The following is a 22084-nucleotide window of genomic DNA, read 5'->3' on the forward strand; positions in this document are numbered from 1 at the left end:
TTTTCAGCACCTGTGACAATGAGGGTATTTGACATTCTGTAGCTTCCAGAGCAAATACACTTAATTTGAATATAGCCTCAAAACAGTCCATCCTTCCCACTTCATATCCTACCGTGTTAGCAGTTGAATGTTACTTGAACTAACCTGAAATTGCTCTGAAATTAATTTAACAACTTCTGTAACATTTTGTTGTTCATAATGCGCGACAAAATTTGAGACTAGGCGAGCAGCACTACTTACAGTCGCTACCAGCAGTAGGCTTCCTGTCTTCTTTTCTGCTCTTGGTGTTCATCAGCACCCTGGTTCTGCTGGTTAGTAAATGTAAACTCCTCCACTTGTGCTGGTCTCCACTGGGTGAGAGATGATTACGTGGCTTTCTGCTGCTGTATCTATTTATAAGGCTGGGGCTTAAACTTCAGCTCTTCGATGACTTGTGTGTGGATAGAGACGTATCTGCAAAGATCCGTGTTAGCTGTGGAGTTGAAGCTTAAAATAGGCTAATATTCTAGTATTTTACTAGAAAATTGGAGTGTTTTGGAGGCTTTTTTTAGCATCAGGCAAAGTAATTGAGCAAATAAGTTGTTATCATTTATATTTTAGCTATCTCTTTAGGACTGTGACTCACAAGTTTTTTATGATTCATATGAGGATGATTTAAGAGGCACTACTTTGCTCTGCTGCTAGATGTTGTTCTTCTCATGACATAGGCAGTGTAATGGGCAATGCATCTTCTCAGCCTTCACAGTTCATGACCTAGCATATTAGCTTAAACTGCCATTGATTTTGGTTTACATTAGTACTCTGGGATTTGAGCTCTAGTGACCGTGCTGACACACCACCTGCTCTGCCATCTTCGTTGTGTTGGTGTAACCTCTAGCAGAGGTGGTAGGCAAATGTCTGGGGTGGGTAACCTTGTCCTATTTAGCTGTGGCAACTGACAGGGCTTGAGATTTAGATGTTATTAAATGTGATGGAGAGGACGTATTTCCCCCAGGGGAGGGGGACATGGGCCTTCCACAGAACTAGAAAAGCTTGTACTTGAAATCTCTTCTTTCCCCTAGTGACAGTAACAGTTTGTATTTTAATCCAGATTAAAATTGTAGGTCTCCTTGGCTTTCCCTGCCATGTCAAACAGTTTTTCTTTACAAGTGATATTATATACTTAGCTTCTGCATTAAAAAAAAAAGCCAAAACCCAAATGCCCCCAAACCAACCAACCAAAAAACCAAACAACAAACCCCTCCCCAAAATGCAAACAACTCCCACCTCAATTTTCCAAATCTCTGAATTTTTCTGTTTCAAATGGTAGATAAGCTGTTTGTAACTATCTTTTGCTTGTTTGTTTTTCTTTTGCAGGAGGAGGTAGAGAGCTGAAGGAAGTAACTTTCTTGAAACTGGTAAGTACTACTTCCCAGGGCTAAGATGGTTTACCTAAGAATAGATGATACAAAGAGCTGGCATCCCTTCCTGGAAAAGTTTGATGTTTACTGAAACTGAAATCCTATCTATTCTTATATTCAGAAATTAAATCTTAAAAAGTAAATGTTACTGATGGCAGCCCCAGTCCTATAAATAAAATCACAGTAGGGCTGAGATTTGGGCCCAAGGGTCTGTAAGTACAGTGGATGTTTAAATTCATCTATTCAAAAACAATAATGTTAACTTTTTTCTGTGTAATGTGAAAACCAAATTTATTTGAAGGGATTTTTAATGCAGAAAGTCTTCAATCTGAAATTCTAAGTTATTCAGAGTCCTTCCATAGACACAAAAGGCATTAATGGCCTGTATATGGATCCTGCCTTTGTTTTTATACACGTATATAGACATATACACACACCCTCCTTGTCAGCTGTGTTTCTAGTGTAGTTTATAAAATAGCCATAGTTTAAAGAGCTTTGAGATATTTTAGAGATTCTACTGTGGATTGTATTTAATTGAGATAATAATAGAGAAGCTCTAATGCACTTACGTGGTTATTGTAGAGTTTAAGGTTTCATTCAATCCCTGAATATTTATATAGTATATAAACATCTACTACCTTAACTGCAGTGAATTGAGGTACTTATCTGAGTGTGAAATTTTGAGTCTTGAAGCAACCACATAAGAAATAAGGGATTATTTATAACAAATATGTGCCAGCAAGAGATTGAATGGAGGAGTGATGCTTCCAATAGTTGAAATCAATCCAAGGAATGGCAAATTTACCTCCTCCTTTCAGTACTGTTCCTGGCTGAGGCTTGGCAGTAAGTCGGGATGTGCAAGAGCTGTATATACTCCAAAATTCTCTTCTTTCCTTTGGGAAATCACTGATTCTAGCATTGAACAAAGCATTTGCATGTTTTCCTTTAAAAACTAATGTGATAAAGGATGTTTGCGGACCAACCCCTCCATGCAATTTCAGTCATCTACAAAATTTTAAGTTAAAATAATTCTGCTGTTATAAAAGTGGAGATGCAGTTCATTTTATGATTAATCCAGGGATGGGTTTATATATCTTCGGATGTAGTATTCTAGGTAGTTTATAATGCCAGTGGGCTTAAGTTTTAAATCTTCCCATGAATTTCAGTCTAAAAGAATAAAAGTTCAAAAATACTGAAGATTTTTGCACTCAGAAAATGAATGTGACCACTTGCTTATGTAGTTCTGTACATGCTTTCAAAGGAAATACTTGTGATATTTAATCAGCTGCCCTCCTAGATATTTCTAGGCATTATTATACATAAAACAGGAAAATACAGTCTAGGATTTGTTAGATATAAGGAATGGTATCTTTTTCCTTTTTTTTTTTTTTTTTACATTAGATTAACATTGGATGAGTGTTTAAGATACTTCAGGGGAATTTTGAACAGGGATAACTTTGGATAGTTATTCTTGCTTGGGAAGGGAAGCTAGAAGTGTGTGTTGTAGAGTGTTTCAGTTCTAGAAGGGTACAGCTGAATAACGATTGTGTATGTTTCATATTTGGAAACCAGCAACTTGACCAAATGTTTGAATGAACATCTTATTTAATGTGTTGTCCCACCCCACCAGTGATTTGAATACTTAGAACACTTCAGGACCTCATAATAAGTTCGTCACTGTCCTTTGTCTGTTTCTTTGTCTTTAAAGTAGCAGTGATGCATGCCTCAGCTGGGATGCCATGCCAAATATATGGTATCTTCTTTGTAATTTAACAAAGTTCTCATAATTGCTTATCCTGGTTCTTTTTTTTTACTAAGGAGAACACTGGTGCTGCTAGCTGACAAATACAGTAGCTGGCAGAGGTGATTGCAAAAGATCATTCTTTGCTGTGTGACCTTTGCTGGTGGAGCAACGTTAGTTTCTTTTTCCTTACGTATCAGACACTTAGTTTTTGAAGAGGAGGTTGTTTCCTATGTTTAAAACATGCTTCAGGGTAACTTTGCTGGCAGAAGGTAACTGAAAGTAAACGATACTGCAAAGTGAGTTGCTCTGAGGCTATGATGGGAATGCTGAAGGAAAGGAAGTAGGAAGAAAGAGTCCAGGGCTAGAAAACCTACCCCTTGCCCCGCCCCCCCCCCCAAAAAAAAAAAAAAAAAAAGAAGAAAGGTCAAGTTTGTTAATCTAGCTTGCCTTTTCTTGGAAGCATCAGTCTTAGGAATTGAAATTAATTTTTCAGGATGTTGTAGTATGGCACCTATTTCAAATTTATATATAGAAGGAATAAATTTTAGGGAATCTTAAAATCTGTTGATTTTTTTTTAATTACAATGAAGGAAAAATCTGAGATCATAACAAATATTTTTGGGATGGAACTGAATGATTTGTATGTTGCTAGATCATTTTGGTTTTTTTTGCGTGTCACAATATGTGTTCCCCCATACAGCCATGAATTATGCTTGTTGATTTCTACACCCCTGTAAACATGACTTGGTTGAGCAACCACTTGCTTTGGCAAAGCACTATCACTTTTTTCTTAAACCTTTTAAAAATTAGTTTTGAAAAATCTTTCAAGCTGTTCAAGGCACCTGTGAAATTAGATTGGATTAGTTTTTATGAACCATCAGTACTACAATTTCTATATGTCAAATTAAGTTGTGCAGTAATAGTAGTTGCTCAATCTTTATACAGTTTTTTTCACAGAAGTACCATGTCATTTTTCCCATAAACTAGTACTGGGCTTTACAGTCTCATGTATTAAAATTATGGATATTGTTTGCATTCCTAGTTGAGATAAGTGCAAAACAGCAGAAAAGACAGTTAACTTTAAAGTTAATATGTAGTTATGGAGTGACACAACCTATTCATCATGAGTGCCTGCTCATTCACTGAAGACGCACTGAGAAAGAAACTGTGGCTGTATCTGCCTGAATCTTTACCCTAAAATCGAATTTCTGAGGCTTATGAAAGACTTTTTGCCTCTGCAGTGGGTTCCAGTTTTCATTAGTCAGTCTCCCACGTGGTTTTCTGAAGCATGGTTTCTTTTAAAACTGCGATGGTAGCGACCTAATGCAGGCTATAGTTGTTCTTGTCAGTGAGTGGAAGTAATAATCCGGGATTCTGTTTTCTCATTACTGTTTGCGGTAATAGAACAGGGAACTATATGTAATTTCCATGTATCCCTTGATACAAATTACAATTTTATGGAGAGTAGTGTTGCGAAGGCAGCTGTTTTTGCTCCTCTGTGTCACGTGTGGGAGAGGCCCTTGCAGAAGGTCATTTCATGTGTTGACTAGAACATCTGATCAGGCCTTTGTTTTTTAAATAAGTAACTCTAAGCTAACAGCAGACAGCACTGACAAAGGATTTTAAATATAATGCTTTTTAAAACCCCTTTATAGTCTTCGCTTTTTGAAATATATTTCTGTTTGGAAAGAGAAATAATTAATTTAAACAAAGCAACACTCCCCCCCCCCAAATTTCAGGACCTCACAAACTTGTCCAGCACTTCAGTTTACTGTAGTGAGACAATGTTAAAATAAAAGTCTCCAACTGACAGGAGTTACTCTCTTTTTACAGCCCACATGTCTAATCTAAACTGTCAATATCCTTCTGAAAACAATGATGTCCCATTATGAAGGCCTCTGAGTTGGCCACGATACCTGTGCAGTAATTTTGAGCAAGGTGCAAAAAACTAAAGAAATAGGAACTATTTTAACACTTCAGTATTTCTTTAATATGTGGTGTCTGAATGGAAGAGTGACTGGAAAGATTGCTATATAATGCTTTTTAATGGCTTTTATGTGTATGTATTTATAGATGTTTTTTCATCCAGTTTTTACATAGGTTGCATTGTAATTTGAGCATATGGGATAGAGACAGGAATCTTAATCCCATTTCGGAAGCTGATACTTTCACCATATTTCTGAACAAAAATTTCTTGTCCAACTTTAAAGCCCTTTAGAAGTATGGCTGATAATGCTTTTCTGTGTCAGAGTTGGGAGGATTAAGTTGTTTGTAGTACAAGTGAAAATAGTAAACTCATACTGGTGTTCTACAAGTAGAATTCCAGTAGAAGTAAAAGATTTCAAAATTAATGGTTTTGAATAAGTCTTATGCTGCTTTATATCAATCTTGTAGGCCTTCAAAATAGGCTTCAGCTGAAATGACTAACTCAGCACAAACTTTAGGCAGTGGGTTATTAATATATTAATGTTGTTCTGTCAAATTGCATGCAGACCATCCCATCTAAGAACAGCTTTATAGTATCATGGAAGTATGTTAATGCAGTACATTGTGTTTAACAATTTATTGCTGTTTGGGTTGCAGAATTTTAGTCTCTGGAATATTTTCTCATCTACACAGATTTTTAGAATGTTCTCAGTAGTTAAATTTTCTAATTTAATATGTAACTGCAATAGGATATTGGTAGGAGATAGCTGCCTGCAAACTAAGATAAGGGACAAGTATGTCAACTTTGGGATATGTGGGAAGTAACAAATTTGACTAACCAACTCCAAGGCAGGCATTTTGTACAGCCTGTAGATTTGTTGTATTCAAAAGATTGTGTTTAGGCTAGAAAGCTACAGTTGAATATAGTTCACTACTGAATTCCTGCTCTGTTACAGTCTCCTTTTTGCAAATTGACTTATCTCCTTCACTAACCAAAACAAAACCTTTATTTTTCTGTAGCACTGGTGTTAAAGAGGTAACCAGAAACTAAAGGCACTGGAATCAGCAAAGACACTTCTAGAGAAAGTGGAGAAGGTAGAGAATGGAGCTGCAGACTCTACAGGAGGCTCTGAAAGTGGAAATTCAGGTTCACCAGGTAATTTATATTCTTTCTTGCTTTATACTTTTAAGTAATAGCAGCATTAGTATTGCTGATAGTATTACTACTAATGGTAGCATCAAGTAATAGCACTACAGCTATAGTAATAATTGTTTTATAAGCCTGAAATTACTTTAGAATTTTATACTCTGTGTTTTGACCCCACCACCTGTTGTTTTTTAGCAAATGGGAAAAATCTACATAGCAGGCTGTGGGTGGGCATTTTTTTGTTAATGTTTTGTAGCAGCAATAAAAACATTCTGGAAACTTGATGTTCAGCAACTTCTGTCTGGAAGGTTTCTCTAGTGCTCTGAAGCCCACTGCAGTATTCAGTTGGCAATGGAAGAATACAGTGGAGCAACTTTCAAGCAAAATATGCATAGTGCTGCATAGTCTCATCTGTTGCTTCTCTTCTAGAGTGTCTTCTACTTTAGTACCTTCTAATTGTATAGTTTTGCTAACCAAATGTTGTAGTGCTTGGGCTCAGAAGTTCTTACATGTTGGGTCTTTTTACTGATAGCCTGTCCGATACTATATGGCAGTAGAGTTGCAGTTTGTCATTCCATTACAATACAAATGAGAATTATTATTATTGTTATTAAAATCTAATTTAGCAAATGGAAGAGGACATACGCGTATTAATTCTTGAAACAAAAGGGTTACAGCCATAAACACAGAGTAGCTGCCAACTTGAAGTGTTAATTTTACAGTTCTCCAAGTATTTCTGTTGGATACCTGAAACTCACAACTGTTACGCAATGGATAAAAGAAATATGTGGTGGGTTACACTGATCAATGTAAATCATCGTATGAAATTTGGAAAACGTTTCCAAATTACCTGATGACTTAAGTGTTCTAGATGACTTGTTCACTGGTTGCTGCAATGACGAGCATAGTGCAAGAACTTGAATGAGTGGGTTAGTAAAATGAAGCTGTATCTGCTTTAACAACTTTCAGCTAGAGAGAAAAATTTGAAAAAGCTAAATATTAATTTCCAGACTACAGACAAGTATTTTGCTCTCCTCAAACTCCAAGGCCCTTGTGTTCAAAACTTCAATGAAGTTTTGTCACAGGGTAAGGAAATTCAGAAGTTACTCTCATGGCATTTGGCTGCAAGCCTTAAAATGTTTAAGGCCATTAAGTGCTTTTTTCAAGTATTATCTGCTGTATGATGATCAGAACACTAGTCACACTTGTGTTTGTCTAGCAACATTTACCTCTTGTGTGTATCTCTAATGTCCATTATGCCTAAACTAACTAAAAATGATAAGACTGCAAATTCTGAGTAATCTGTAAATTCATAATGATGATGATGAACAGAGATGAAGACTGGAAAATATACAAAAAGAATTTTTTTTAACAACTTTTGACTCTGTTTGCCTTAGCTTTGCCCAGTCCTTGTTAAAAGTGAACTCTGTACTGAAATCAACTTTCAACTAAATTTAGGTTTAGTTGGTGAAACTAGACATGCCGTTATATCTGAAGGTTTTTTTTTCTTCAAGATATACTGTATATTCTCATAATTAAAGCTAAGAACAAGTCTAAATGGAAAATAACACTTGCAGCAACGTGTTGGGAGCTTCAGTAAACTTTTCTTGAACCATGCATGAATAGTTACTGCTGTGCTGGTCAAATGGCCACTCATAGAAATGAAACTGGTTTTGGCACCAAAAAAACCACGTTCAAATTAAATGCTTGAACTGTATGGTGTATCTTTGAATTTTGTAACTTAAAGAGATACAATATATCCCTTCTTTTGGCAGCGCTCAGGATTTGTGGAGAATTGTCTAACTTGTCATCTTTTACTTATTTAATATTTCTTTTTCTGATGACTCTCTGAAAAAGCTTGCCAACACTCTTACAGTCATAGTTTGTTGTCCTCTTGTCAGTGATGGACAGGTGTCTACAATGAGTGTACAGAGTTCAGCTCTGCGCTGTGAGCAAAGCCTCCCAGCTTCCTGATGCAGCGTGTTACCTGTGACTGCTTACGTAGCTGTGGAAAGTGATGCTCAGTATGACTGTATTTTTCTTTGTAAAATAGGTCGTTGTTTCCTGCCTATTCCATTCACCTCCAGAGCTCTGAAGCTTTCATGATGCTGCTTTGGCAAAATGTATCTTAAACTACCAGTAAGGACTCAAAGGAGGTGGTTAGTTGTTCAGAAAAAACTACTTTTATTGTTTTGTTTCATTGATCAAAGAACCCTTCATAAATGAAGTCTGATCAGGTCACTTGCTGCATCAGAGTACAGCCTGATAATTCAAATATCTTCCATGTCAAAGCTATATTGCTTGTCCTAAGAAAAGATGCAGCAAATCTAAGTAGTGCATTCTCTTACTGTGTTGACTTAATTAAGGTTATTTTGAAACAGTCTGCTCTTCATAGTTTTGATCACAAGAGGTGTTAAAGGAGTTATATTTAGCTATTCTCACAGAAGGATTGGGCTTCATGGATGACTCCTCGAGCTGATGTGTGGAAAGAACCTAAAACATGCTTTTCCTTCTCTCATTTCATAGCAAAAAGATCAGTAGGTTTTAAAATACCTTAAATTGAGCTTGCGTTTGGGGTCAGTGCAAAAGAATGTGGGTTTGTTTTTTTTTTTCCTTATGATTGGACGATGCAGTATTGCATGATCCATAAATTTAACAATGCTTTATGATCGGTTTACAGTCACTGACTGTATTGTCTTATGACCGAGTCTGTACAAGCGCTTTGTATAAAAACTAATAGATTTGTTGTTTGTCAAACTCTGATGTGGCAGAAAGCACCGAGGAAAAATAAGCTAAGCATGTAAGCAAAAGGGTAACATAGCACCTTAGCTCCAGTGACACTGGGTAGCGGCATGAGGAAACAATAATACTCAGTGTAGATAAATGCCCAGCGATGCACTATGGAAAAACGGTCCCGGTTTTACATCTGCAACAGCAGGTTGTGAATTAGCTATTAGCACTGCAGAAGGAGTTCCTGCGGTACAGAGTACTTGAATGTCACATGCAGTTTTAAACTTTGTCTCCACATGATAGAGATGAACTAGGGAAGTATGAGGAAGAGTGCTGAGAGTGAACAAAGCAACGGAATGATTCATGCATGAGGAGACTTTCGATCTGAAGCAGTGATGACTGATGGGGGAATATGTGGTGTGGGGAAAAAAAAATATAAGAAGTTGATGAATAGAGAAACAGTCATAGAATCATAGAATATCTCGAGTTGGAAGGGACCCATAAGGATCATCAAGTCCGACTTCCAATTCCTTGACTCGAGTCAAGACTGGTTTTCCATAATCTTATTTGCCCCTTATGTTTGCATTATCAGGAGGCAGATTCAAAAGAAAAAGGAGATCCTTTTACGTAACAGTCCTATAGTTTAACTTTGGAACTTACTGTCACAGAATCTTGAGTGTTTTCCTGAGTTCAAAAAGTAATTAAGGCAGATTAATGGAAGAAAAATGTGTTACTAGCTATTAAACCTAAGACTTGATATTTGAAGACATCAGAGAAGTAAATCTCGGAAAGATGGGAGATAACACTTTTTGCTTGTCCAGCACAGACATCATGCTGATGCCTCTGTTTGCTATTGGATAGTACTAGAAAGAAAATGCAGCAGGTAAACCTGTTGTCTGATGCAGAATTATCTTTGTGCTATGCTTTTTTTTGTTTATGAATACATTTTTTAGGATGTGAAATTAAATAAACTTTTAAAGAGAATCAGTTGACAAAGTCTGAATTCTCTGAGCAGTATCAATGCAGGTGGAATGGAACGTGTATTTTTCTTGCTTACTTTGTCCTTCTGACTCCTTTTCCCAATTCTGATGAGCAAATGGGGAAGAAAGTAAAGACTTTATGTTGTTCTGTGCATATGTGGAAGGGACATGGCAACGTGATGAATAAACATGGCTGTAACCAAAAAGAAATTGGGAATTTTTAGTGTACATTGCCTCTTCGTTCTGGGCTCTTTTTGCTTGCTTAGCAATAGACTGCGTTCTCCTGCAGCTGCCTGAAGGAAGTGAAGGAGGAAGAATAGTGAATGGTAACCATCTGTCTGCTTTTCCTTGGATGTGGAGGGCATCTCTTCTGCAATGATCTCAATCTCTCTTTGAGGGAGAAAAGTGTCAAAGATACTTCTGAACATGAGCCTTCCATGTGGTACCAGCCGAGCTAACGCACAGACGGACCCTTAGTACTTGAAACATTCTGCTCTTGAATATACAAACAGCTTTTGTGCCCGCAGCAGTTATTGGTGATTTGTGTTTCCTTGTGACTGCAAGCAAAGAAGGCAGCAGTTCTAGAGGAGACACAACTATTAGATTATTTTACCCAGCTGGCTTAAACTGTCCTTAAAAGGCATCACTTGTTCAAGAGCTGTTTAGGAAAAGGAGCGAAAGTGGTGGCTCAGTGCGGTTGTTTTACTATATTAATAAGAATGGGTTTGGAAATTGTATAATACTGGATTCAAGGCCTTGCTATTGAAATGCTGTAAACTGAATGTTTTGCTTTTACAAAGGTTCTTCAGAAATGTTGAATTTTAAAGCGCTCAACAAGATCCGTAATGAAAATCCTCATTGTATTGTTGCATCTTTTTTCTTTCTAGAAATTGGTTGCCCAAATGAAGCAAGATCCACAGGTAACTGTTTATTTTTATATTGCATTAGGTACTTTTAAAAATAGAGGAAATAACAGTGCATGAAGCTTGAGAATTTTAGATGTATCTTGGTTGTGTTCTTCCTTGCTAACACAGTGTTTAGAAGAAAACTATTATGAGCAAGTCTTTAAACAATGACTGTTGGATAGTTTAGAACAAACCCAACACTCTTGCCTTTATGAAGCCTTTTGCCTCATATTCTTAATAGTTTAAATTAAGCAACTCTTGTGGGCTATGGTGCAGTTCAAACATGCAGTAAGTTTCTCATTCTACTGGAAGTTGCTCTTTATAAAATCTGCCATTACTAGAATTCACTTTTTACTTTGAGTATCAGGAGGTTCACAGTTGTACAAGCAGAGATAGCATATTCTGTCCAAGAAAGTTTGTCCAAATAAAGAATGTAGCTTAAGGCTGTGTTCAAATTACCTGTGTTAAGTATCCAACTTCAGCACTGTAGTGTCCAAAGAGCGGGCGCTTGGCCTTGAGATGTTTCAGAGCTACTGAAGTTGGATAACTAGACTTCTTGCGTAGTCAGGAGAAGCGATGCCTTTCCCAATGACTGTGTAAGGAGACTGGATTATCTTGTACAGCAGTTAAGCACTCAGTGTGCTGAATGGGGAGTTCTGTGGAGTTCTCTAATCAGTCTGAAATGTTGAGTAGTGGACAAAGGCAGCTCACTTGAGGCTTACTATTAAGTGGTTCCATCCCCATACGGTACTAAATGCCCTGTAATTTTTCTGAGCATGTATTTTTCTAAGCTCAGTGGAGTGGGAAGACAGCTTTTTGTAACAATCAGGTAGTTAGACCCCTTTACAGGGAGGGATGAGCAGGGTGTAGGGTGATGTTGGAAAATCTGCTTTTTAGAACTTCCTTATTCTGATGGATTTGGGTAAGATCTGCTAATCCTACTTGCTGGGCATGCCTGCTAACAATTAGCCTGCAGAGCAGTTTGCTTTCAGCTCATATCTGCTGAAAGCCAGGTCATGCTGCAAGCAGCCATGCAAAGTTACTGGAGCCAGGAAGAGTAAATCTGGTCCCTGCTTCCCATGCTCTTAATGCATTTTTATCTGAGATTAGTAAGTGGAATCTAGAAGAAGGAAGGATGACTGGTCAATATCTGGTTTTGCTAGAACTGTATGTATATTGGAGAAGACTATCTACAAGCTGAGATGGTAATGCATTTCAAAATCATATGGAGGAATATAAAAATAGGGAAGCTGTCCTGACCATGAAGTTCTATGGATATTACTCCTATGTTTTAATATTTCAGTGTAGCACAGCAAACCTGCATAAGCTAGTGTAAACGGTTTACAGCATAAAAGAGAACAAAAAAAGTGGAAAAATAGAAAAATATAGGGATGCTCACTTCCCTGTCACTTTTCTGCAGAGCTTCACAGGCTTTAAACTGAGGACAGACTTTTTAAAAAAAAATTATTTTATTTTTAGTAGGAAAGAAATAGTGTTGCATCTTTATAGCGATCCTTATAGCTTTCAAATCTTAAACTTAAGAAAGTACTATTGTAAGAAAAGTGCTGATATGAATGATGTCCTAAGGCAAATGCAATTCTCTTAAATACAGTCTAAGGCATAAACGTACATGGAAATGAAGAGTTAGATATGTGTGCCTTCATTTGGCATGTGCGTCAATTAAGATTTAATAGATATGCTTGCTGATGCTCTACACAGTCAAATGTATGATAATGTTTTTGCATAAGTAGCACAGGTGAGAATGCTTTCGGTAACATGCCATAGCATACTATTGTATACAGTATGATGCTATTGTGTTACTTATTAACAAATATTTCTTGTTTAATTTGTAAGCTTGATGAAATGTACAAACGTGCTTTATAATGCAGTAAGCACTAATGGATGTTCTAATGAAATCTTCATTCCAAACTGGATTGTCTCTGAGTGCTAGAAAAGTCCTCTGATTATTGTTGCACTCAGTGACAAGAACTAAGGCTTTGTTGAGCCTTTTGAAGTTTATTGGCTGTACATCCAGAGGTGCTGTATTTGTAGTATAATATGAAAAAAAAAAACCAAAACACAACAAAAACAAACAAAACAACAAAAAAACACCTTCCTGCTACTACTCTATGTTAACGAATGGAATATCTTTCTCACAGATATTTTTTCTTTCTAATCAGAATGCTGATTTGAAGAAACAGCTTCATGAACTTCAAGCCAAAATCACAGCTCTGAGTGAGAAACAGGTAGGGAAACATATATTTTTAACACCCTGTTCTAAAGATGTGTCTTTTTGCAGCTTTCAAGAGAGCTGCAAAATTTTTAAGTGCAAAAATAAGTGTGGGCAACTAGACATTTGGGATTTTTATTTGGTTTTTCAACAAAAGATAGGATGAGTTATTGCAAGTCTGTCAAACAAGCAACTAGTGTAATCAGTGGAAGCTACAGCAATTTTCTTGAGTTGAAACTAATGTTTTATGTTAAGGAAACTGGGAAAAATGAATGAATATTGTCACTTCCTTTATTATTATCTTGAAACTTACTCTAAACCAGACCATTCTGGTTTAGGCAGATCTTTAGATTTTGTCTTAGTTGGTCCATACTGTGCATCTGGATGAGTATGCTGGAATTTTTCTTTGTGTCTAGACTAACTATATTCATGTCAGTTATGGGTACCTAATAAACAATTTTTATGTTTTTACCATGATAAATTACACCACAATTGTCTTATATTTGCCATTTGGTAGGAATTGTCTTAGACAGGTGTAAAGTATGAGTAATAATTACATCTGAATGCCTAATAGAAAGATTGTGGAACTTGAAGATGTGTCTTGTGGGTAACTAGAAGAAAAATAAGTAACACAGATCTACAAAACTTGGTCTTGCTTTCTTTCTTTTAAAAAAAACCCAACAAAACAGCAACACCACAAAAATCTCCTACCACAACCTCCCAGAAAAACTAAACTGACTTAAGCAGTCCCTTAATTGTGTTGCTATTGTGTCAATAACAGAACCAAATTAGGTCAATAGATAACATCTTTGAAGAGGGGAAACATTTTAGAACATGTGCATAGGTAAGAATATAGTTATACATCAATGTCAGATCTAGATATCTCCGTTTCTCAGTTATGTGCACGTGTTCTGTTTTGAGAATTACCTTTTCTAAGGAAATGGGCAGCCAGTGATTAACGTTTATCTATAAATTTTGTTTAGTAAAAAATTAGGGTATGTTTTAGTAGTGCAACAGTGAGTTTAGGAAGGAACATGTAAGGATAATAAAGAAAATTATTTTTTTTAATGAGAACAGTAGTTCAACAGAAATCGAGGTTTTGCTGATGTGATGGCATGCCTCTCTTGAAGATAATTTATTCTCTAAAACCAGCATGAGCCTCTGCATGTGGCTATGTCTCACAGCAAGCAGCTTCAGAATTCTCTGGTAAGCTCAGGAGGCCCTTGGTAATTTCAAAATTAGCTTGCCTTGATGCCATGAAGCAAGTGATATTGACTGCCAGTTCACATGATCAGCAGCAACAGGCAGTGAGATGGTGAGTGGAAGGTTAAGAAAGAAGTAAGTATATCTTACTGTAAGTTTTAAACTTGGATTCATAATTCTTTAAGGTTATGTTACAGAATGGTCTATACTAACATGTATTTTAAATTACGCATCACCAGAAATACAACCGTATATTTTCTGCTGAAAATTATACCTCAGAGTACTAAAGTGCTCTTGTTCATGGGATCAACATGGGCTGATTTTCCAGAAGACTTTGAAAAATAAGTTTCTGTCTTTCCTCCACACGGTGAATACAGTCAATATGAAGTCACAGTCCAGTTTCCTTCTTTGTATTTTAATGGTTTGGATTATCGGTAGAGCAGTGAACTTCTCTATGATTGTTGAAGTTTAACTATTTTGTTATATCTACCGCTAGACCACAGAGCTGCCAATGTCCCAGATGATAGTGGTGTTAAAGTACTCTGGCTGCTAAAATGCAGTGATCATGGCAGATTTGAGTTCTAGAAAAAAACCAAAAACCACAACTTCCCAATGCAAAGAAATGTTCACTCCCTCTTGTTTGTGGGAATCTGTTGTATAGACATCTGTGGCTTAGCAATGTGGAGTTGAGCCACGTTTTAGAGACTACAGCAAAGCCCTTTTCTTTTTTCTGTTCTCACTTTCATTTCTTTTTAGGAAAAATAATTATTATCAATTATTTTATGGGGACAATATTATCCAACAATTTAATTTTCGTATAGCATGGAGAAACATGCACAGTCTTGCTTGGTAAATAAATGCTTTACATCGTGCAGTGCATTTCTTAAGGAGGAGTGCAACGTGTGTTATCGGTACTCTTGTTCAGAGCCAAGTAATCTTGATGTCTGATGCCCAATGAATGCACTCTGAGGGCCAAACTCCACTGTGGATATACAGGAGGCATAATTGTCACTGTTTGATGGTGTGGAGCTGAGCCCCTAGTGTTAGACAGGCAGAATACTGAAGTATTTCTAGCTTCTGCAATATTATGTCAGCCTAATGGACCCTTTTCCTTTGCTCTCTTATTTAATGAAGTTGCAGGAAGACTTGTGGAAGAACCAAGTCAGTGGTAGGTTAGCTAAAAGCTTTTAGTTTCTTTAGGACTTCTCTCCATTTCTGAAGCATTGTGAGAGTAGTGCCGGCACTCGCTGCCAGTTGCTGCAGTGATTCATAGTGGCTTAGGTTTCTTGCTGAGAATTAATAATGACAGCTCTGTTCAGAAGTTTGTGAAATTGAAGAAATCTGGCAGAGTACAAAAAGAAAGCAAGTAGGCTGTGCTGTGTGTAGGCTTAAAACTGCAGAAATTTGTTAGTTGATGCGGGGTTAAACTCTTACAGCATAAGGTATGTCATGTATTTATATAGGGTTTTTTTTGAATGTGAAAGAGGTGAAAATAAATTCTTTGATTTGTTTCACCTGAGAGATGATGGAGCGGTGTATGCTGATTGCATTATTATATGGAAGAAAAACTTCCAAAAGAGAAAAAAATGATTTGAAAATAATTTGCATTTAAAGGACAGTAAACATGAATTCTTCAGATGATTATTTTCCTCTACTAGTCTGTCTTTGTTATTACCATGGAGTTCTAAGCTGTACTTACCTTATTTTTATCATCTGGGGACAATAAGGTGAATTCAGTTTGTCAGTCTTGCTCCTCGGCTATAAACACGAGTGCTGCAGTTTGAAGACCCTGAATGCGTTTCTTTTAAAACTGGTTTCCTCTTTCTTCCCCCACCCCTCTCCTCAATAAAGAGAAGTCAAGAGTAACTTTTTGTGAGACAGTTACATTGCCAAATCTAAGCTTGGGTTGTAAATATGAATAGATTCTGTTACTGTCTAGCACTCTTTTTGTTTTTTAATTATGTTTTAACATCTTTGTAAGAAAGTAACAGTCTTAGCGCTCTTTCCTTCTCTTTGTAGTCTATGATAGTGTCTTCTTTTGGCATTCTGTTTTGTAGACACTTAACCACAATTTGCTATCACCACTCAGCTTTTTTCTGAGTTAAGTATACTCTTTACAATAAAAACCATAAAAAATGTATTCTTGAATTTTTCCATGAGGAAGTTTACCAGTGTGTACTTTTCTTACTTTGGTGAGATGGGGTGTTACCAGTGACACTAGTGAAAGACTGAGGTAGAGCAGGGCTAACATAAAGGAGCAGGAGGGATGTAATCTTGAAGTAACACCTTTTGTCTGCTTCTTTTCCTCCATTGTTAATAAAAAAATTATAATATCTTGCAGATATATCATCATTGAGTATGTATCATAACAGTACTTTTTTTCAGTGACAAGGGAGAGGTTATGTTTATTTGACAAAAGAAATGTAAAGAAAGAAGTGGGCAGCAAATGAATCCGTTTTACCAATATCATGTCAAATACAGAGGAATTTCTACATCTGATCTCAACACAATTTCTTGGAAAAGTTGGAGCAACGTTCTATCTTAAATGTGGAAGATAGTTTGCAGGAATAGTCTTTTGACCGGATGGTAAAAAGGTGATGATGATAAGAAATTGCATGGCTCTTACTCCTATATGTGAAAATAAAATGAAAATGTCTCTTACTGTAGTTGGAGTGAAATTCACTGAATCTTCAAGAAAACAGTCTTGTGAAAACTAGACTTCTATTCTAATGCATTTGCTCTTGACGTGGAAAGAATAAAGTGGATCCCTTTGTTACTCTGAGTTCTGAAGAGCTGTATACACTTGTAGGAAAAAGTACTCAAAAATAGTTGTTAGCATAGGGATGCTTATGTTTTTATTTTTTTATGAGGGAAAAAGTTTAACATACTTTACTGTGAAGAACAGTTGAAACTGTAGAATATCATTAGAAAAAACGCACACTATTGAAGCAAGCTTATCTCTATTATTATGAATAGGCAAATCTAGTGACTTTTGTATTTAAAGTTTACATCAAATTTAGGTAGTTGAGATTATTCTAAATCCTGTATGTTCAGGGTGAGACTTCTTGTAACCTTGCCACTAAATAGCAAGTAATGAGAAAGGGAATTTGTGAGGGATTTTAAGAATGGTAGTGTAATTTAACCAAGATTTTGTGTAGTTGAATAAATGTAAACATGTGGTTTAGACTGACAAAAGGAATTTGTTATTTAAGTCTTCAAAAACTGTCAGGAATAGGTTTAAGCATTAATGTTGCTGTATTTATTACAGGTACCATAAAGGAGTAATGAATAGATTGGTAATGTGCATAATAAATTCGTCCTGTGAGACTGTTCTTAGTTAACACTTGTCATCCATAGTAAAGGTGAATTTTTATGGAGGCTTTTTGAACGTGTTATCAGAAAATTGTACTTGAAACATGTTCCATCGTATTCTGTAAAAATGAAAGACTATGTTTTGGTGAGAGGAAAGTAAGCACCAGCAAGCTGGAAAGCAGGAAGGAAACTGAGTACAGTTAACAGGTAGGACAGAACACTTTGAAATGCTTCTGCATAAGAAGGTAGGTAAGATATGCCTGGACGTTGTAGATACACCTAATGAATACCGTGAGAACTTTAGGGCTCAAAATCTGGAAATAAATAATGAAGTCACTCTCTTCTCACTCCTGCCAGTTTTGTCTGGAGTTTCTAATCCTTCCTTTCCCCAAGATCCATCAATGGCATATTAAAATGCTGATTATTCTGTCAGTATTGGAGAAAGTGTGCAAATATGCCTTATTAATGTGTAGGAACTAATAACTTGAGACAGATGATGCTTAATTTCAGTTCCAGTTGTTTATCTGGAACTGTATGTATCACTAAACACCTATCTTTCTTAAGTAAATGGCATGAATGATAAAAATATGCTAATTTATATGTAACTGCAAGCATCCATTTATGCCAACTGTTTGTAAAGCAGTCTTAAAATATATGAAAAACAATTTTGTACCTTGCCAGGGTTTGGTTTTAATAATGAACCCTGTAGTGATACACTTAGCTTTGCCTCCTCCCATAATTGATGATTTTTAAATTCCTTTCTTAGACCATTTGAAGTAGTCACTCGTTTTTCCTTTCAAAAAGATACTGTCTATCTGGATATCAAGAGAAGTTAACTGCCTCTCTTAATCGTCAGACCCTTTCAAACCCTCTGATCAGTGTGAACAGCATCTGATTAGAAGGTGAATGTTTGTTTGAGAAATCTGTGTGCGCTTACTATTTTAATCTTTGGTATTTGTTTAATCTGCATCCAAATATCGTGTGAAAATGAATATAATGACTTCTCATTAAGTTATCATCTTCCATATTCTCAAGATATACTGTCTGAAACAAATTTTGAATGTTGTACAGATGATTGTAGATAGGCAGAGTTCATGCATCTCTCCCTGCTGCCTCTTCTGCTCCAAATTCTTTTGCAAAACTGATGTTATCATTTGTATATGACTGAAATATTGCTAAGCTTTCTCAGACCTTTCATGATGCTTAAATCATGATTAAACACATACCGGCATCTAAACTTGGATATCCTATTCTTCTCTTAATGTAGCTCTACCTAGACTTCTTACTCTTGGTTTGTGAACTTTAATTTTTGCGTATCTGATATAAGTTAGCACCAGAGTAAGTTAATTTAGGAAATGCAAGTGACTGTTTCATGATATCGTTAAAAAGAAGAAAAACCTTCCACACCTTCCTCCTTCTGCGCTTCCTTTAGCGGTGATTTTCTGGCTCAACTTTTAATTTTTGAGTTCATGCTGTATTTAAGGCAGATTTGGATGCAGCTGGAGAAATTTTTTAATTGAGCCTAGTTGGATACATCTTTCATCTTCTTATAAGCCAGGGCATAACTCCAAAATAGCCTGCTCTGTTTGAAAATCAACATTGTAGATAGAAAATGGGCAGTTAAACTGTGGTATTTCCTTGAAAATCCCCTACTGATGGCAAGGGTTGGTTATTAGGTGCTCCTACGTGTTTTGACTTGCTGGAAAACCTCACACATCAGTAGTTATTTCAAGGCCTACTATTCCCTTTGCCTTTTTATACTTGGAGGAGAGATAGGCGAAACATCAGATTGTGATGACTGGGATTTAGGATGTTTTGTATAGCACCCTTAGAGGCATCTTAGTTGAAGGCTGGGAAAAGGGATTAAATCTACTAATGAATTTTTGTAAGTGAAAACAGATTAAAATAGCCTATTCTGCTCTGTTCTGCATGACTCAGTGGAACAACCTCACAGCCCCAGAAACAGTATTTTGATTTATTCTGAGTATATCAGTGTTAGAAGGGGAATCAAATCCAGGGATCTGCTTTTCAGAGCCTTTTGGATTTTTAGTTCCTATTGGAGGCGTTTGGTCCCAAGCTCTTCAGAAAAGCATGTTGAATTTTGGAAAGGAGAAGAGAGAAAGGCAGTGTGTCTAATGCTTAGAATATAGGCAAAAACTTGTCTTTGCTGTTTGTTTTCTGCTGCCTGTTACTTGATTTGAAAATAAGCCACTTCCTGACATTGTGCTGTTTTGCACTGTGAGTTAACGAATGTAGTACAGCTGTGGGATAAAAAATTTCATTAGTAAAGTTTATCTTATTTAACGATACTGTGCCAAGAACAGAGTGATTGGGGTAGTCAGCATTAGGTGGTATTTTCCAACATATGGGTTACGCTTTACACCCTCATAGTGCATGGCGAAACCACTCAGTTCAACTCCTCCTGCTTATTTTTGAAAAAAAAAAAGTGAGGTGAATGTGACATATTACGTTGCTTCTGTAGTGCCAATTTGGAATTGGTTTCTGTTAATTGTACTGGCCTTTACAGGTGGACTGAAGGTCCTTTGTGGTGGACACTGGATGAAAAAAGAGGAGATACGCCTTTCTGGAAGTGATTTAGAGAGAAGACATACTAAGGAAGCATGAGAGGGCCAAATGCATATACAATTTTCGTAAAAGTTTATTTTAGAGTTTGACTTTTCTTTTTGAATAAGTGTTATCTGCCCTCATTGCTCTAGTCACTGCGAGGTTGTTTTCTCATTTTATTGTGGGTCTTGAAGGGCTTAAAAGAGAGAACAAACCTTAAGGACTAATAGGGGAAGAATGCCCTTGATGCGGTTTCACTAAATCTCTGTGCTTTCTTTTCTATATTGGCACTGTTGTAGGGAGAGAATGCCATCTTCATCCTCAGGAAACTTCAGTAGTCACTGAAATTATAACCTGGTATGCATTTTCTGTCCATAAAAATAATTAAAAGTATTTTCATCGAATGGGGTCAAGTCAATGTGAATTCTACTATTTGTGGGCATTATATATAGTCAGTTTCTTTCAGTATTGTACTCATTTCTGGGTTAACTTTTAAAATGTTCTGACTTTTAGAAACTCCAAAAAGCCTATAATCTCTTTAGAGCAACTTTTCCCCTGCTGTTGTGTTGCAATAACTACTTAGCAGAGACACTTGACAGGGAGCTTCACTGTTAGGGAAGATAGGTGGTGGAGGCCAGATAGCATGTAGGTTTTCTTGGTGTATTTTTTGTTTTAATTAGGTCTATTATTGTCAGAGCTTTTCTTACTTCCTCCTTCATGCTAAGCCTGTCAAAACTGGTATTGATGCACAAGGTGTCTTTCTCAACTTCTCCCCCTTTTTATAGTATAACAGGTACAATTAGGCAGTGGTGAATGCAGAATTCTGAGGGAAATTTTGCTGGAATTAAGTTTGAATTGCTATGGAATTCAATAGAGAGGTAGAGAGAGAATACTTTCCAAGAGGTGATTCAGACAAGGGAACCTAATTCTTACTGTTCTGCGTTGCCTTTGTGAGGGACCACCCCTCACTCAAGTGAAACCTAATCTTCCTACAAGTCTTCTATAGTCAGTGAACTACTTAGTTCATTACCTATTTTCCCTACAACATTTATCTGATATATTCTGTGAAAAAGAATTTTTGTTCTATGCTTTCTTTTTTTAATAGCAAGAAATTCTAAGTGTCATCTTACCATAGACTTTTGAAAGTTAGCACAGAGAAAGCCCTTGAGTTGTGATGAGTATTTCTTCTTTGTCCTATAAACGCTCTTCAAGGTTAGATGAGGTGAGTTATAGAATCATAGAATCATAGAATGGTTAGGGCTGGAAGGGACCTTCAAAGGTCATCTAGTCCAACCCCCCTGCAAGGAACAGGGATATCTCCAACTAGATCAGGTTGCTCAGGGCCTTGTCCAACCTGGCCTTGAACGTCTCCAGGGATGGAGCATCCACCACCTCTCTGGGCAACCTGTTCCAGTGTTCTACCACTCTCATGGTAAAAAATTTTTTCCTAATATCCAACCTGAACCTACCTCCCTCTATTTTAAAACCGTTACCCCTTGTCCTATCATAACTGGCCCTCCTGAACAGCCTCTCCCCATCTTTCCTGTAGGCCCCCTTGAGGTACTGGAAGACCGCTATAAGGTCACCCCGGAGCCTCCTCTTCTCCAGGCTGAACAGCCCCAACTCTTTCAGCCTGTCCTCATAGGAAAGGTGCTCCAGCCCTCTTATCATCTTCGTGGCCCTCCTCTGGACCCTCTCCAACTGGTCCATGTCCTTCTTATGTTGGGGACTCCAGAACTGGACGCAGTACTCCAAGTGAGGTCTCACGAGGGCAGAGTAGAGGGGGAGAATCACCTCCCTCGACCTGCTGGCCACGCTCCTCTTGATGCAGCCCAGGACGCGGTTGGCCTTCTGGGCCGCAAGAGCACATTGCCGGCTCATATTGAGCTTCTCGTCCACCAGTACTCCCAAGTCCTTCTCCTCAGGGCTGCTGTCGATCCAT

At 37.1% G+C, this 22084-nt stretch overlaps 1 protein-coding gene across 1 annotated transcript in view; it reads left to right on the forward strand.

Annotated features, from left to right (window-relative positions):
- The first annotated feature begins 1360 nt into the window (after window positions 1-1360).
- PHF21A (PHD finger protein 21A) overlaps window positions 1361-22084 on the forward strand; it is a 101086-nt gene continuing 80362 nt past the window's right edge. The window contains 4 exon segments of the mRNA XM_086613091.1: window positions 1361-1397; window positions 6091-6226; window positions 10815-10847; window positions 13013-13078. Of these exon segments, the coding sequence (XP_086469217.1) occupies window positions 6173-6226; window positions 10815-10847; window positions 13013-13078 (153 nt within the window). The 5' untranslated portion in view covers window positions 1361-1397; window positions 6091-6172.

Source organism: Tauraco erythrolophus, chromosome 6 (genome assembly GCF_009769465.1).
Source record: "Tauraco erythrolophus isolate bTauEry1 chromosome 6, bTauEry1.pri, whole genome shotgun sequence".
NCBI classification, from domain to species: Eukaryota; Metazoa; Chordata; class Aves; order Musophagiformes; family Musophagidae; genus Tauraco; species Tauraco erythrolophus.